This window comes from Chlorocebus sabaeus, chromosome 15, assembly GCF_047675955.1.
Source record: "Chlorocebus sabaeus isolate Y175 chromosome 15, mChlSab1.0.hap1, whole genome shotgun sequence".
Taxonomy (NCBI): Eukaryota; Metazoa; Chordata; class Mammalia; order Primates; family Cercopithecidae; genus Chlorocebus; species Chlorocebus sabaeus.
In genome coordinates this window covers 1559146-1577776 of record NC_132918.1, presented here as the reverse complement: position 1 = coordinate 1577776, position 18631 = coordinate 1559146, and the positions used below count along the sequence as shown (strand labels likewise).

The 18631-nt window shown below is 42.3% G+C and overlaps 1 protein-coding gene across 1 annotated transcript in view; it reads left to right on the top strand.

The window, feature by feature from the left end:
• Window positions 1-18631, top strand: part of CTDSPL (CTD small phosphatase like) — a 118637-nt gene that overhangs the window by 77701 nt on the left and 22305 nt on the right. The window contains exons 2-3 of the mRNA XM_007971771.3: window positions 3429-3583; window positions 13269-13301. Coding sequence (XP_007969962.3) covers window positions 3429-3583; window positions 13269-13301 — 188 coding nt within the window. The remainder of the gene's footprint in view (window positions 1-3428; window positions 3584-13268; window positions 13302-18631) is intronic.

Here is an 18631-nt window from a genome sequence, read left to right as displayed (position 1 = left end):
TATCTTTAATATCCTAAAAGACCTTGTTCTTGGATACCTGGGCCACCAGGAGACCTCTCATGTGTCTTGTCAGTGGAAACATGTAAAGGGGGCAAGGGAGGAAAGGTGGTGAGAGGTAAAGTCTTGATCAAAGCAGAGACACAGCAAGACCCCTTTTGTGTGTACAAGGTGGGTGAGCGGTGGAGCATGGATGCCAGATGAGAAAGCCAGCAGGAGCGTTCTTCCAGGCAAAGGACACTTCTTTGGTACCTTCTTTTCACATGGGCCTCCTCTGGTTTTGAGTTTAGTGGATATATTCAGTCTTGTTGGTATCATAGACCAGGAGTGGCTGTGGGCCATGGCAGTAGCCACATTGCTTCTGCAAGGCTGAGAACACTGCTGTTGCCTGGTTTGTCTCACAGGCTTGGAGTGTAGAAGCATAGGAATTAGGCTAAAGGTTGAGAATTAGAAGAAGGATATGGTTTAGAAATAGCACAAAGTTGCCGAAAGACAGTTTAACAAGACTGTTTACTTCCTCCCCACCATTATTAGAGCAATACATAATTACCAGAAAACATTTGGAAAATGTGGAAGAAATGTAAACACTTATGGTCCAACAATTAATTACTGTTAACTTTTTGACATATTTCTTGCAAATCTTTTCTTAATTATAATCTTTTTTAGTTTGCTTTGCTTAGTTATGATCAAATCAGATATACAATAATATATATTAACTTTTTCATCTAATGTTCTAACGTCAACATTTATCCATTAAACTGAATTTTTATTTCATGTGTCAACCAAAACTCCCTTACCAGTTTATGAGCAAGTCAAGGATCTTCTGGATGATAGCTGGGGGAGAGAAGCAGCAACTGGGGCTGGAAGGCAGTAGGGTCATTAGTCCAGAGCACCCACGTCTGGAGCCCTATTCAGGAAGAAGTGAATGCTGAGGGTGTGTGAGGCCAGTGCTGATCCTGAGGAAATCCTTCCATTTACCCTTCCCACCTCTCCTGATTTTGAGAGTTCTAGACCAATCCAAGAGTAATTAGAAAATTAGCCACTGAGCCTCCAAGAGGTTCCTGCAGGCCCTAGAACTAACCTTATTTGAAAGGAAGAATCCTGGAACCTCCTATACCTATGAAAATGAGACCACTTTGACTGCTGCGCTCATTATACAGAGAAGGAAAGACCTGAGTAAGCTCCCTTTCCCTGTCTGGAGGCACGATGGCCTCCCAGGTGCTTGGATAACTAATTTACTGACTCTGTTAGCTGTGTGTACCTTCTGTAGAGTAAGTAAGCGTGTGGTAGAAATTATGAGTAGTGTACTGGTTCCAGGTTTATGATTTTTTTAGTATGTAAGTTCATTTGTTAATTAGTTGGCTAGTTAGTTGTGGGGAAGATTCATGTCATCCAAGGATGAAAATAGGACCTGGAAAGGTGCTTTCTGCAGACTGCTCAGTGTCTCTGAGACATGAACAGATAGCTTGTTTACTTGCAGAGGAATGTGCTATCAGCTAGGGAAAAGATTTTTTTTCTTCCCCTGACTAAATTTTCTGAGTGTGGGATAAAAATTAAGACATTCAGAGTAACAATGAAATGGTTTAACGTATCATTTATATTAAATACAAGTTTATTGCAATGCTTTTCTCTCCCTATTTGGCATGTTCCACCTTCTTAATCTAACCTAAATTGTTTCAAGATTGTATTCAGCATGGCACATGGGGAAATCACACAGTTTGGAAACAGGCCCACTTGGGTTTGAATCTGGCAAAGGAACCGACACAATCCTGCTGTATTTTCTCAATAGTTGTATATTCTCAGCAGTAAGATGGAAGCAGTAACACCTATCTCCTTAGGAGTATGCAAGATGAGGTTTGTGAACTATTGGGACCTACAGTGTTGGCCTTTGGTGAACAGTGGTTATTATCTCTTCCCACACTACCACTTAGAAGGCCCACATGCCTGGCGGTCCCAATGGCCTGGTCTGGCCTGACCTGCCCTTGAAATGAGATGCCTGAAATGTGATGGCTGGTGCTCTATGCATGCACCCAAGGATGCTTGAGGAAGATAAAAACAGCCAGCTTTCTCAGAGATTTATGGTTCTGAAGTTCATCTTTAGTAAGTGCTGATCTTAAATTCATACTCACTGGGCCATTTGCCCAAACCCAGGGTAGAAACCATTCATATCTGTGGAGTTGCTGGAAGAATAGCTTTTCAGTCCCTTTTCAGAATTTCCATCTGAATGCACTTAGTTTTGCTGCTGGCAGAAGAGTACCCCCAAAACATTCAGCAAAGGTTTTGTGATCTCTTGGGAGGAACGGTGTTACACAAATCACTCCTAAGTGCACAAAAAGAGGAATTGTGCCAGAATTGCTTTTTGGGAGAAGAGATAAGCTCCAACAGTTATCATGTGGACTTAAATCCTTTCCTGCACTGGCAATTTTCCCATTAACCCTAAGCATGGTCCCTTGCCTGCGGCCTCTTCTCAGAGCGCCACTGACCCGCCTAGGCATGGCATGTGGTGGGACAGTCCCGGCTGCATTCCCAGGCAAATACTCCTGCCCCTCGAAGTTGTGAGCCCTCCCCTAAGGGGTGTTTTTCATCTATACTAATTTTCACCTTTTATTCCTGACTTGTGGCAGCTTGTTGTGAGCCTTGGATAAACAGAAAGGATGTGTCACTCCCTCCAGTGTCTTAGTTCAGGACAGGCCAGGGCACAGTATTGCCCTGGATCTCATGAAGATGGGCTTTGCCCTGGCCGGCCCTACTGGGGCAGGAACATGTGTTCTCCATCCAACATCTCCTGCTGTTTATGTTTTTTAAGTGAAATGGAAGCCTTCAGCCCTAAGCTCTGTGGATCCAAGTCCTCACCAACTTCTGGACAAACTCTTGGCGAGTTTAAGCAGGCAGTTCTTTTGTGCCTTTACATATCTTATTTCTTAACCCACGAAGTTAAGTCATTTCCATAGTGAGCAGGGGATGTTCAAGAACCTAGATTCAAAGTGATTCTTTATTGGTATCCATAATGGAGAGATGCTTCCCAGGGAGTGTCAAGTCTGATTTGTGCCTGAAAAGATGTTTATTTTGAAGTAGTGCTTGGTGCAGGGTGGGAATACTTCATCTGCTGGGTTCAGGAATGCAGATGGGGACTGACCCTGAGGGTGAGTCAGTTAATAAGCAAGCAGCCCCTGCTGGGCTGAGGTCAAAGGGATCCTGTCCAACCAGAGGGATTGGACTCCATCAACTAGCTGGCTCCTGGGATTCTCACATTGGATTCACAGTTCTTTAGAGTAACTTCCAGGAGCCCCTCATCTTCTCCTCCTGAGCAGGCCCTCAGGGCAGGAATCTGGGGTCTGGGGGGGGCAACTGCACACTCAGATTTTTGCATTATATTACAACTATCAGTACATGCTGCAGTTGGCCACAGTGTGCTCTGTTTTTGTTTCCAGCTTCCCAGTGCAACGTCAGCTTAAAGAAGCAGAGGAGCCGCAGCATCCTTAGCTCCTTCTTCTGCTGCTTCCGTGATTACAATGTGGAGGCCCCTCCACCCAACAGCCCCAGTGTGCTTCCGCCACTGGTGGAGGAGAATGGTGGACTTCAGAAGGTCAGTACTGGCGAGGAACTGTGCACTCCATAAAGCTGCAGCAGCGGCATATCTGTCCCATCCTTGATGAATATCCTTAATAAGAATATGCAGAGCTGGGCGCGATGGCTCATGCCTGTAATCTCAGCACTTTGGGAGGCTGAGACAGGTAGATTGCCTGAGGTCAGGAGTTCGAGACCAGCCTGGCCAACATAGTGAAACCCCGTCTCTACTAAAAATACAAAAAATTAAATGGGCGTGGTGGCAGGCGCCTGTAATCCCAGCTGCTAGGGAGGCTGAGGCAGGAGAATCGATTGAACCTGGGAGGCAGAGGTTGCAGTGAGCCAACATTGTGCCATTGCACTGTAGCCTGGGCAACAAGAGCAAAACTATGTCTCAAAAACAAAAAACAAAAAGAAAAGAATATGTGATAGTATGTGTACAGCCATTTACTTAAAGATTTGAAATTACCAAGAAAAAGTAACCTTTTTTGATAAAGGAGATCTCATTTAGCAACTAAAGATCATATTTGACGGGAGTTACGGGAGTCACTTCACATTTTTATAACATTCTCTCTTGGGAAGTTGAATGCATAAAACAGTTAAACAACCAGTAGCAGACTCACAAATAGATAAAAAGAGAAACAGACATAGAGAAGAGCTAACAATAAAATAATTGAGTTTAACTACCTTGTTTAATAATAAGCATGTTATATATTCTTTTGTATGTGTCAAATAAAATATGTCATATTGTCACAATAGGTCAAAACCAAAATCTGCCAACATTCTGTCTAACAAACGCATCTGAAACAAAGTTACTCAGAACAGTTAAAAGTATAAGGATGAGGCCAGGCATGGTGGCTCATGCCTGTAATCCCAGCACTTTGGGAGGCCAAGGCAGGCAGATCACCTGAGGTCAGGAGTTTGAGACCAGCCTGGCCAACATGGCGAAACCTCTTCTCTAGTAAAAATACAAAACTTAGCTGGGCCTGGTGAGTTTGGGCACCTGTAATCCCAGCTACTTGGGAGGCTGAGGCTGGAGAATCGCTTGAACCTGGGAGACGGAGATTGCAGTGAGCCAAGATCACACCACTGTACTCCAGCTGAGTGACAAGAGTGAAACTCCATCCCCCCCCCAAAAAAAAAAAAGTATAAGGAATAAGGATGAGCAAAGAGACCTCATACAAGTATAAATTAAGGAAAATAAGGGTTATAATATTAATCTCAGTCAAAATGGAATTTCAGGGAAAAATCACTGAAAGAAGATTATTCATCACGAAGATAGTTGACATTTGAGGACACAAAAGTCATAAAGCTTTATATTCCAAATAACATGAGCAAAGGGCACAAACGGGTAATTCACAAAATAAGAAATACAGATGGTTCAGTCTTGTTGATATCATAGACCAGGATTGGCTGTGGGCTGTGGCAGTAGCCACATTGCTTCTGTACTGACTTAATAGTTGTCATAAAATAGAATTCTAAACAGGCTTGGAGTGTAGAAGCATAGGAATTAGGCTGAAGGTTTTCATATGGTCAAACATATGAAAAAATAAGAATGTTGCACATATAAATACATGAAAAATATTTAACACGTTTAGTAATCGAAGAAACGCAAACTAGATAATGAGATACCGTTTTCCAGCTTTCAACTTATCAAAGATATTTTTAAACACAATCTTTGGTTTTAGCATGGAGTGGTAGGAGGGAGGATAGAGAATGTAAATAAGTTGCTGGTAACAATGTGACTTGATGACACCTTTCTGGAGGAAAATTTGGCAATATGATCTTAAAGCCTTAAAATATCCCTATTTGTTGATGCAGGCAGTTACCCTTTATGGACATAATTATGAATGTGCAAAGATTTAACCATGAGGTCCCACCCAGCATAGATTATAATACTGAAAAATTATAAGCAACCTGATGTTCAACAATAGGCAGTTGGTTAAAAAAAAAAAAACTATAGAATAACTGTGCAATCAGATAGCATACAGCCCTTCAAAATGATATGTCGTAAATATTGCTGATATAAAGAAATGGATAGAGTGTCTCTCTTGTTCTCTCAGACACATACACACACAAGCATTTATAAGACTAGAAGGACGTATGCTGAAATATGAAGAGGTTATCTCCTATTGCTCACACTGGTGGAATTATAGCTAGGATTTTCTCCTTCCCTCTATACTTTCCTCAGTTTTCAGAAAATCAGCTTAAATTACTTTTATGATTTAAAAAATTATTTTAAAACCACATATGGATGTATAGAAGGGAATGCTGGGAAGATGACAGCCTGAGCACATGGCTCTGACTGTTAAAATTCCCTCCCAGGATAAACCCAGGTGGGCCTGCTGGTGGAGCCTAGAAAGTGCATTAAGGCCCCCAGTTTTCCTGACACCTTCAGGGTAGAGAGCAGGCACAGGATTTATTCTCTCTATTACTCAGTAAGAAGCAGGGAACCACCAACAGAGGAAAATGCTTACGTCTCCCTGAGTCCTTGGACAAACACTCGAATGTATAGTCCCATGAGATCCACTAGCCGGAAGGAGCTGGCGGATCGCCTTGGAAAGGGCTCACACTGCCCACACAATGTGTGTGGTCCTTTGAGGGGCTGCCCTGGTGAGCTGGATTGCTTCCAGTGCTTGTGCCTTGGAGGAGCCAGTAGTGTAGGGGCTTTCTTCATCTCTGAGGTTTGTTAACTTGGGCTCTGCTGGGCCATGAAAACAGCATTCCTTGCTGGGCCTTGCAGTACTCACTCATTTGCCACTTCCCAGAGAGCCTCATAGACTGACCTGCACAGACACTAAGGGAACCCACAACCTGGTGCAAGCAAAGAAAAATGCAGCCTCCACTGAGGAAGTCCAAGTTGTAAAAACTGTAATGAGACTTCCACTGCAGTAAAACTAATGGAAGAGATGGAAGAGAACTTTAACGGACAACTCAGGAAATGAATTATTTCAAAAGTAACATTTGGAATTTAAAAACTCATGATTTCTAAATATAAAAATTCAGTAAACAAACAGAAGGAGAATGGTCACTGCTGGGAACTGAATTCATGTTCTGGAAAAGCAAGTGGAAGAAGAAATATCTTACAATTCAGACCAGAAACAAGAGATGATCATTGTGAGAGGGGACAGCAGGCATCTAGGAGATGGAACATGCAAATGTTAAGAGTTCCAGAAAGAGAAAAAGTAGTAGAAGAAAAATTTCTTGAGCTAAAAACAAAGCTTGAATCTGTGGATTGAAGGAGCTTACCAGGTCGACAGCAGGATTAATAGAGGAGCGCATGCCTAGATGTATCTGTTGAAATTCTGAAGTTTAAGGACAAAGAGAAAGTCTTACAAGATACTAGAATAAGTTATTTTTAAGGAAAACAATTATATTAGTATCAGACTTCTTATCAGCAACACTAAAAGCCAGAAGACTATGAAAAAGTATTTATAGGCTACTGAGGGAAAAAAATGGAAACCAAAAATTCTGTATGTGACCAAGATATCATTTATCTGTTGAGACAAAAGTTTCTTAGATATGTAATGATTCAGAGAGGGAACAAAACATAAAAATCTGGGTGACATTGATACTCAGTTATGATATAATTGTTAAAAATGTTAGAAATAGGCTGGATGCAGTGGCTCATTCCCATAATCCCAGCACTTTGGGAGACCAAGGCGGGCGGATCACGAGGTCGGGAGATCGAGACCATCCTGGCTAACACAGTGAAACCCCATCTCTACTAAAAAATACAAAAAATTAGCCTGGCCTGGTGGCGGGCGCCTGTAGTCCCAGCTACTCGGGAGGCTGAGGCAGGAGAATGGCGTGAACCCGGGAGGCGGAGCTTGCAGTGAGCCAAGATTTCGCCACCGCACTGCAGCCTGGGTGACAGAGCGAGACTCAGTCTCAAAAAAAAAAAAAAAAAAAAAAAAAAAAAAAGGTTAGAATTAAGCTGGGTGCAGTGGCTCATTCCTATAATCCCAGCACTTTGGGAGGCTAAGGCAGAAGGATCACTTCAGCCCAGAAGTTTGAGATCAGCCTGGGCAACACAGGGAAACCCCTATCTCTACAAAATAAATAATAAATAATTAGCTAGATGTGGAGGTGTGCACTTGTAGTCCCAGCTACTCTGGAGGCTGAAGTAGGAGGATTGCTTGCACCTAGGAGGTCGAGGCTGCAGTGAGCCATGATCGCACCACTGCCCTCCAGCCTGGGTGACAGCAAGACCCTGTCTCAAAAAACCCCCAATGTAGAAACAAACATGATTTTTAGGAATAGAACTAATAATAGAACTGTAACAAGTGGCACAATTAGAAAATAGATCTTTAAAATTCACAGAGGGAGTAAAGGAGAAATAAACAAATTGAACAAGCCATCAAAATTAAGGAAAGGGAAAAAGAACAAATAATAAATAGCAAACATAACATAAAGAATAGGCATAAAACCTAGTTTGATGAACCAGATTCTTCTAACAAAGACCAAGACTACATCAGATTGGTTTGACAAATTCAGCTGTATGATATTTCCAAGAATATGCCTGTCATCAAATAGGAATGATTTTGTCAGTAAGTAAAAGAAAACTGCTGGGCATGGTGGCTAACGCCTATAATACCTGCACTTTGGGAAGCCGAGGCAGGAGGATCACTTGAGGCCTGGAGGTTGAGGCTGCAGTGAGCCTTAATCGCTCCACTGTCCTCCAGCCTGGGTGCCAGAGCAACATCCTGTCTTGAAAGAAAGAAAAAAAGAGAGAAGGGATGAAAGGAGAGAGAGAGAGAGAGAAAGTGTGAAAGAAAGAAAAGAAAAGGAAGAAAGCTGACAAATAATAGCTTAGACAAATAGGGGATTGTTTTTCTCACATAAAAAGCCTGGGTCAGGTAGTTACTGGGGTTTAGATTTCTGATGATGCCATCAAGAACATGTTTTTCTGTCTTTCTGCTCCCCTATCCTTGGTGTGTTTGCCTTCATCCTCATGCTTGCTATTTATGATCTCAAAGTCACAAGTTTTAGATATCCTATCCACATTTAAAGGAAAAAGATAGGGAGGGGTGGCACTGGCCATGTCTGTCCCTTTTATGAAAAGTAAATCCTTTCACGGAAAAACCCAGGAGACTTCTGCTTATGTCTTATTGGCCTGACACAGTGCCTGGCAGATTTCTTTTCCTTACTGCCAAAATCATTTCTATCTGATGGCAGATATGTTCTTGGAAACAGTGTACAGCTGAATTAGTCAAACCAATTGGGTGTAGCCTTTTGTCACATGGCTATCCAATAGCAACAGGGGAGGAATTTAGCCCAGCATATTCTTGCTCTCAACAAAATCAGGAGAAGGGAGGAATGACTCATGAATAGATACACTAGTCAGTATGGGTTCGTTTATGCTTCAGTAACAACCTCAAAACCTCAGAGGCTTAAACAGTAAAGGTCTATTTTTCACTCATGCTACTTGTTTATAATGGGTTGGCTGAGGCTGAGCCTTTTGTTCTGTGGCACTATCCAACAGAAATATAATGTAAGTCACATGTATAATTTAATTTTTTCCAGTAGCCACATTAATGAAAATATTTTTTAAACAAATGAAATTAATTTTAATAACATGTTATTTAATCACTATATTCAAAATATTATCTCGATATGTAATCAATGGAAAAAAAATTAGTGAGATAATTTATATTCTTTTTTTCTTACTAATCCTTCAAAATCTGATGTGTATTTTGTACTTACAGCACATCTTAATTTGGACCAGCCACATTTTGTGTGCTCAGTAGCCACATGTGACTAGTAGCTACCATACTGGACAGTATAACCATCTTATCCTCATTCACATGCCTATACCCCATCTCTTTGCTTCCATGACTGTCACAGCAGGACAAAGGAAATGTGATAAATCACATTGGCTCTTAAAGTTTTCACTCAGAAAACTCAGAAAAACATGCCTCATTTCAGCTGACATTTTATTGGCTAAAGTCAGTCACATAACTGCATTAAGTTCGAGGGGAATGGAAGTGTAATCCTCCCACATATTCAGAAAGAAAACTGGAATTATTTGGTGGGCAGTGCTAATGGCAATTGCAGTAGGTGACAGTTTCTGACATAACATCTAACATACAGATAAAGAAAGGTGGAAAATAAAGAAATGGGCAAAATATACAAAGCAGATCAAACAGAAAGCAAGAGTGACAATGTCACTATCAGAGAAAGCAGAATCCAAATTCAAAAGCATTAAACAGGATAAATAGGGCTACTTTATGACAAGCGGTCTAATACATGAACCGTATAGTAGCCCATAAACCTTTATATATAAAATCAACAGTGCCACCAAAGAAGAAAACTGTACATGATAAAAAGCGATCTTCAAAAAATAAACAGCGAACAACACAGAAAAATCAATGGTAGGTTCTGGCTAATGGAATAAGCCAAGAAAATGAGACAATTGGTATAAACATGGAAAAGATACAAAGTTAGTCTTACTTGCAGATGACATGATTGTTTACATAGAAAACCGAAAAGACTCCACCAAAGTTGATTCAAATCGTAAAAGATTTTGATTTCTCATGTTTATGGGAAACGCGTGTGCTGTTTCTAGATAGAAAGGCTTAAGTTCTTCTGGGACAAAAAATGTCAAAGAAGAACCGAGAAATTTTTAGAAAGAAAATAAGGAAGACAGCTTGGTATCTTTGTAGATGAAGTGATATGAGGAAATGGCATGGCAGTCTTGGAAGCTTTCCTGGGGTACTCAGCTGTATCTATCAGGAAATAGAACCCTTTAAAGGCAGTTCCTCCAGCAGAGCTGAGCTCACTTGGACTTACTGTTCATTCATGAACTTCCTTCTATTAATATTTGTCAAGATGGCTTTTTAAAGAATTATGTTAACTTTGAGTTAATTTAGTTAATCCAAAGTGGGGTGATATGTTATTTCCATAACACTTGACTAGTCAATCCGGGAGACCAGACACCAGAGAAAGAGCCCTGTCAGAGTGAGGCAGTGAATTCCCAGAGGAGGACCCTCTGCCTCTTGCCCCTAGCTTGCTCAGGACATTCAGAACACAAAGCCCGGGCCTATTAGATGTGGAAGCAGATTCCAGGCCCATTTCTACTGTTGATTCCTTAAGTATCTGTGCCTCTCGGAATTCAGCATGCCAGAGGAAGAGGGAAGGCTATGGACAGAATGGGACAGATGACCTCTAGGGTTCAGTCACCCTGCATATTTACTTTTGCCCTGGAGAAATGAGGATTTGGAGCCTTTGAGTTTCCAGCTGCTTCTACAGCAGCAGCTTGGGGTAGCAGCCATTGCCACCATCACAGCCACAACCTGGACCTACAGACCAGAAGCCTCCAGAGGCTGGGAGGAGTCAGCACCCCAATGGCAAAGACCATGGAGGACTTTTAAGGGCAAAGACGGCATAAAACGGATTGTTGGACACTCACAAATACATGCATACCTCATGCTGTATACACACACATACATACATGTAAGCTTCTAGGGTAATTTTCAAGCCCAAATATCCTTTGAGATCAACACTTTTGCTTGCTCATAGTGGACATTTTGTCAGGCCTTTCAGATGCATTGTTGTGATCTCTTGCATCATGGATGTGCTCATCTCATCAAGAGTGTGTTCTGAAGGTGCACCTGTGTGCAGGGGCTGTCTGCACTCTCCTACTAGAGCAGAGCTTCTCAACTTGGGATAATTTGCCCTCCAGGGAACATGTGACAATGTCTGAAGACAGATTGTCACTAGAGGGGGAGAGAGCATCTACTGACATCTGGTGAGCAGAGGCCAAGGATGCTGTTAAACATCCTGCAACAAATAGGACATCCCTCACAACAGAGTTACCCAGCCCAGAATGTCACCAGTGCTGAGGTTGAGAAACCCTGCTCTGAAGTGGCCCAGCTGGGTATGGCAGCACACACCTATAGTCCCAGGTACTCAGGAGGCTGAGGCAGGAAGATGTCTTGAACCAGAAGTTTGAGGCCACAGTGAGCCATGATCACACCACTCCAACCTGGGTGACAGAGCAAGACCCCGTCTGTAAAGTAAAATAAAATAAAAATAAGGAGACCCAAATAGGCTGTGAACTTCTGGTTAAAATCTCCTCCACCAAATACTATGCAGCCGTGAAAAAGAAGAAGTCATGTAATTTGCAGCAACATGGATGGAGCTGGAGGCCATTAATCTAAGCAAACTAATGCAGGAACAGAAAACCAAATACTGCACGTTCTCACTCATAAGTGGGAGCTAAACACTGAATACTCATGGACAACAAAGGGAACAACAGACACTGGGGCCTACTTGAGGGTGGAGATTAGGAGGAGGGTGAGGATGAAAAGACTATCTCTTGGGTACAATGCGTATTACCTGGGTGACAAAATAATCTGTGCACTAAACCCCCATTTACCCCATAGGTAAATGACATGCAATTTACCTATATAACAAACCTGCACATGTACCTCTGAACCTAAAATAAAAGTTTTTTTGAAAGTATGTCCTCCACCAAGTATGTCTGTAGGAGCAGTGACCTACTCTTGAGTCCCAGTATTAGGAATAATATTATTTAAAAGCTTCTTAAATGAATTTATCTGTGCAAGTTCTTGAAAACTTTGATTTATTTGATTGCATTGTCTGTTGGAGAGCAGCGTAGCTCTGCCTTGAGTGATGTCAGAAGGAAGCTTACAGTCTTTAAGACAAGCCCAAAATCTGAAAAAGGAAGGAACTGTGGAGATCATCTCCAGAGGAAATGATACTTGCTCTTATACTGCAGAGGTGATGACTAGGGGTTAGAGATAATCAAGAAGTTGCTAAATTTTTCTTAGTGTCAAAACAGAGCTCAGAAAGGTGCCAGCCAGCTGCCGTTGCCAGCCATCAGGTTTGGCCCCTTCATGTGAGACCTCGTTATCACTGTAACCCTCTTAATAAAAATGGACACATATTTTCACAAATTCTTCAGTGTACAAGGCATGAAGCAGTGCATCGCCTTATTAGGCCATCTAAAAAAGAAGAAACAGAAACTGGAAATGCTCAGTGGAAATAAACTTTTTTATTAGCATTTCTTAACAATGCTATAATGAAGTGTTTCCATCAGTTAGGTTTGGAATGGCTGGCATTTGGGGCTGAGGAATAATTGAGGCCTTTCCTTGGGGCCTAGGTTTTCTTAACACTCCCTGTGAATACAGGTTGTATTTCCCTTACAGGAGAAAGCTGTCCCCTTGTCTGTTGCCTGGGAGGGAACTTCTTGTACCTTGCCTTGTCCCCTCTCCCCACTCTTCCCCTAGAGGAGCTTCTGGAATGACCGGGAGGTCATTGTAATCTGATGAACACGTCTCCCGTTCCCTGCATATGATATTGACGTAGTCTTTTTAGGGGAAAACTTGCTTAAAAGAAAAAACAAACAGTTATTAGAAGGAATCAAGGATGAAAGTAAAGTATGAGTTTTTATTTTTGTTTTTAAATTAAGGATTCAATTCCTGGGAGTGAAGGAGGCACTATTTAAATACACAAAATGGTTGGTGACTTGTTAGCAGAACGGGTGTCTGAGAGGCAGAAGGAACCTCATGCCTTAACTGTGGGAGATTTTCGGATTCCTCCTGTTCATTAAACACCACCAAGGTACAGAGAATGGCGATCATGCAGCTGCTGCGCTCGAGAGGGCTTTGAAGTTTCTTTTGAGAATATATGATCTTCTCTTCAAACCTGACAATGATTTTTTTTTTCTTTTTCCTCAGGGTGACCAGAGGCAGGTCATTCCCATACCAAGTGTATGTATATTTATCTAATTTTATTTATTAAAACGGTTATAAAATCTTGTGGCTTTGGGCCTACTGATATAAAGGATTTTTTTAATGTTATTGCTTATGTTGAGTTTATCATGTGGTGTAAACAACTCTGTTCTGTTAAAAAGAAAACTGAAGCTACATTTTAAACTGTGAGCAGGAAGTTCTCTACAGAGACAGTTTCCTTTCTCAGGAACAGCAAGGCAGCCAGCATCCATTTACCCAATTCTCATTTTCCCTTTCTCTCTGGGAAGGACCTCCAAGCTGAACAAGCTGAGATTGCTCAGAACCCTCACCCACACCCCACCATCTTAGCCTCAACTCCATAGATTGGCGGAAACATTCTTTTGCCCAGACACAGTTCTTTGCAGCAGGTTCAGTCCCAGTGGAACTGGGCTCACCAAGCTCAGGTCCCAGGTGACCGGACCGTTTCTAACTTATCAGTGGTAGTATGTCTATAGCTCCGAGATCAGAGAAGTCACCCTAACTATATTCTCTGGACTTGCAGGACCCATCCCACAGGCCTGCTGTGCTGCAACTCTGCCCAGCTGGGCACTCCCTGAGGCCACCCTCACTTCTGTTGTCAGCCCTGAAATTTGTTCCACCCCAGCACAGTCCTGCACCAGCCACCCCTCAGCCATCCGCTGTCCCTTCTCTTCCTCCTGTTCTGCCAGCAGAGCCACCCAGCCTGAAGCCAGTCAGCAAGAAGTAAACTGAAGACTGACTCCCAAAAGAAACTTACAGTCGAGATGTCTGTATCAAACAAGACCTTTCAAATAGTCTTATGTCCTTAGAGAAGGATTTAGGTTTCAAAATATGCCTATAAATTAATTTTTTAGTCTGTAAAGATGATCAGATTCAGATTACTTGATTCAAATCTGTTCATCTCTCTTTCCTTTGAGTTTTTCACATATTTTCTGGAAACATCCAATAGACACAGCAATCTTACATAGAAGGAGTAGATGGATTTCATGCATACAAGTTGACTCCAAAGGCTTTGGTAGTACATGTCACTTACAAATTGCCCAAAAAGTTTACAGTAATTTCATTTTTCTCAAAACTCTAACTCTTGATTGACTAACAAATTGCAAGAGTCTGTGTAGTGATTCTGACTGCCCATGTGCCTGAGGGTTGGACTTTGTTGGGAAAACTGGCTTTGATCAAAAAGATTGACCTAGCAACCCAACTTTTTATCCAGAGTGTGAGGGAGATGCCCAGCAGAGTTAATACCAGAAGACTCTTTAACCTTTATACAAAGTAGTTTTGACATTTTTTTTTTCCTGCAAAGGTACCTACATTAAATGATGGCAGGTAACATCTCTTCTTCACCTTCAATGGCACTATTACTGTTTTTTCTTAAAGCTAATTGGCAGCGATGTGCAAAGTTAAGTGAAGAACAAAAGCACTTGTCAGTATAAAAACCCCACTGAAGAAACGGACCCTTTTCCCACAAATCTAGACTCAGCCAGGTATAGAATTCTGGAATAAGAGAAACAAGAAGAAAATTTCTTATGTAATGGATCCTGGTGATGGATCAATAAACTGCTGACTGTGTCCTACATGTGAGGTGTTGGGTCAGGCCACGTGAACCTATGAACTATCTTGCCCAAAGAAACAGCCGAGCTAAAGGAACTTGCATTTTTGAATGATGACCTCTAGAAAAGTCGTTCCACTAGTGGGCACAGTGTGATTTCCACTGCCTGCTTAGCATATAGGGCTGATCCCAAGTCCATCTGAGGCCAGCTCAGCCCTGGAATCAAGTCTTGGGAGCCCCTGCAAAATTTGCACCTACCTGAAAAGGCTGCAGGTTACATAAGCAGCGTGGTCCTGGCCTTTCTGGACCTCAGGGGGACCTGGTCAGTGCTGGGAGCCCTGAGATCTTAGGGTTCCATACATAGAACCAGAAATCCGGGCTTGTGCTGAGCCTCCAAACCAGATCCCACAACCTCCTGAAAGCTTCCTTTAGGCCCTGAAGGTAAAGAATCCTCTAAGCCCGTGGTGACCAGAGCAACTGCAGCTGGGGTCCCCATCTGTGCCTGTCACTTCACCCCTCTTTTTTCATTCGCATGCTGCTCTGTTTGTATGTGTAGGTTTGGTCTTTTAATTTTTTGCTAAACAATAATTCAAGCTCGGCCGGGCGCGGTGGCTCAAGCCTGTAATCCCAGCACTTTGGGAGGCCGAGACGGGCGGATCACAAGGTCAGAAGATCGAGACCATCCTGGCTAACCCGGTGAAACCTCGTCTCTACTAAAAAATACAAAAAACTAGCCGGGCGAGGTGGCGGGCGCCTGTAGTCCCAGCTACTCGGGAGGCTGAGGCAGGAGAATGGCGTGAACCCGGGAGGCGGAGCTTGCAGTGAGCTGAGATCCGGCCACTGCACTCCAGCCTGGGCGGCAGAGCCAGACTCCGTCTCAAAAAAAAAAAAAAAAAAAAAAAAAAATAATTCAAGCTCATGGTTAATTATTAAATATTGAAGGATTTGGGATTAACACCTGTGGAAATACATATATACATACCATACATATATGAAGTTGAAAGATTAAAGCAAAAAGAAAATATCTCTCAATGTAATCCTACTGCCTTCTAGGTAGTACCACTATTAATATATGTCATTTATCCTTCCAGAAGTTTTCCAGACAAACACAAACATAGTTATATAAATGAAGTTGTGTTGTATTCACCATTCTGCAAATTGCTTGTTACTTTCTAACAAGATGCCTTGAACATCTTTCCAAATATTAGTAGGTATATATCTGCCTCATTGTTTTATATTTCATTGATGGCATTTACTTTGTTTCCACTTCTGTGCTATTACAAATATTTCGCTTAAAAATATCCTCTTTTCTGTGTGCTTATGGACTTGTGTGATAGTTCTTTGTGATCAGTTTCTATTTGTGGAAATGCTAGGTCAAAGGATATAATATTACAGTATTGGTACATTAAAGCCAAATTGTCCTCCAAAAGCCTATGCTAATTTACATTCCCATGAAGTATATGAGATTGCCTCATACCCTTACTGAAAATGATTATCAAATGTTTCAATCTTTGCTAATCTGAAAGTAAAGAATGGTAGCAGTGGCTCACACCTATAACCCAAGCACTTGGAGAGACCGAGGCGGGCAGATGGCTTCAGCTCAGGAGTTCACGACCAGCCTGGGCAACATGGTGAAACCCCATATCTATAAAATATACACAAAATTAACTGGGCATGGCGGCTGGGCGCGGTGGCTCACGCCTGTAATCCCAGCACTTTGGGAGGCTGAGGCGGGTGGATCACCTGAGGTTGGGAGTTCCAGACCAGCCTGACCAATATGGAGAAACCCTATCTCTACTGAAAATACAAAATTAGGCCGGACGCAGTGGCTCACGCCTGTAATCCCAGCACTTTGGGAGGCTGAGGCGGGTAGATCACCTGAGATCGGGAGTTTGAGACCAGCCTGACCAACTTGGAGAAACCCCATTTCTACTAAAAATACAAAATTAGCCGGGTGTGGTAGCACATGCCTGTAATCCCAGCTACTTGGAAGGCTGAGGCGGGAGAATTGCTTGAACCCGGGAGGTGAGGTTGCGGTGAGCTGAGGTCATGCCATTGCACTCCAGCCTGGGCAACAAAAGCAAAACTCTGTCTCAAAAAAAAAAAAAAATACAATTAGCTGGGCGTGGTGGTACATGCCTTTAATCCCAGGTAACTCGGGAAGCTGAGGCAGGAGAATCGCTTGAACCTAGGAGGCGGAGGTTGCAGTGAGCCAAGATCGCACCATTGCACTCCAGCCTGGGCAACAAGAGCAAAACTCAGTCTCAAAAAATAAAAAATAAAAAATTAACCAGGCATGGTAGTGCATGCCTGTAGTCCCAGCTACTTGGGAGGATCACTTGAGCCCAGTAGGTAGAGGTTGCAGTGAGCTGAGATGGCGCCACTGCACTCCAGCCTGGGCTACAGAGCCAGACCCTATCTCATTTCTTTATCAGTGAGTTTGAACAGCTTTTCATAAGATATTGGCTATCTTCCTTCTTCTCTATTCATTTCCTCTAGTTTTTTATGCTGTGTTGCTTGTCGTTTTAAATTTTAAGGAAATTAGTACTTTTCCCCAAATATATGATATAGCTTTTGGCCTTGTTTGTTTGTAATTATTTTGGCCACAAGGAAGTTTTAGTTTTATCTAAGTAAATGTTAATGTCATCCTTTATGCTCATTGATTGTATACTTTCGTCTACTATTTTAATCGTTTTTAATAGTTTCACCATTACACCTTTAAATCTTTGATCCATTTGGAGTGTTTGTTGGTGTAAGGCATGGAGTAGGAAACTGTCTTTTTTTCCAAGTGACTACTCAGTTGTCCCAGCACCATTTAGTGAGTAATCATGTTTTGCATGCCTATTGGAAATGACTTTTTTATCCTTACCATTAGTATCATTCGTCTCCCAACTATGAGCCAGGATTTAGGGCCTTCCTTAGTGGGAGGCTTCATGGGCTGTTTGATGAACATCGGGTATTGAAAGATAAGGAAAAGGTGCAGAGGGAACGAAAGTTTGAAACTGCTGATGTATGGGTGGTCATGACTTGAGGTGAGCACTCGAATGCCTTGACCCCAGTGAGGAACGCCACTGAGGCTGTGTCCTGAGTCCTACCGATCCCACACTTTTGCTTAAATTACACACCACACGGATGCTCACAAACATGAGGCTTGCAGTGTAACCAAGCCATAAAAATGGTGAAAGAGGAAAGGATTTGTTTTCTAACAGCTATGTTTCTATGCTATTTGCCTAAGGCTTTTAATACAGCAATAGTACACTTCTTTCCACGAAAACATTATAAACAATATACAAGCAGGACAGCTCTTCTGATTAAAAGCAGTCTAGAGATCCTCTTGCTCCCCTCCTGCGTTAGGCCCTGACATCCACCCGGAGCTCTGAGGGCTTGGGGAGCACAGCGTGCAGACCTTGAGTCTGAGAAATCTAAAGTAAGGAAACAATAATCCAATGTACTAGGAAGAGGTACTACATCTGTAAGATTTATGAGAGTTTGTGGGGTGGGTACTCCAAGAGGAAATAAGCTTAGTGTTAACTATTCATGACTGCCAGTTCTCTGCCAAGGACAGGAAATTTCAGATTTACTCCCAGGAAAGGAACAGGAATGAATAGCATTCCCAAACCGTGGATGGCAAGCCGTGGTCCTCCTCCACCCACCCCCCAGCAATGTTCTTTGTGTACATTTGAGCAAGTCATTTTGTATAAGAAAGACCTTTCTTGATATGACTGGTATTTCTCTTGTTCTTCAGCTTTATGAAAACCTCAGAGAAAACTTGGTTCAGGAC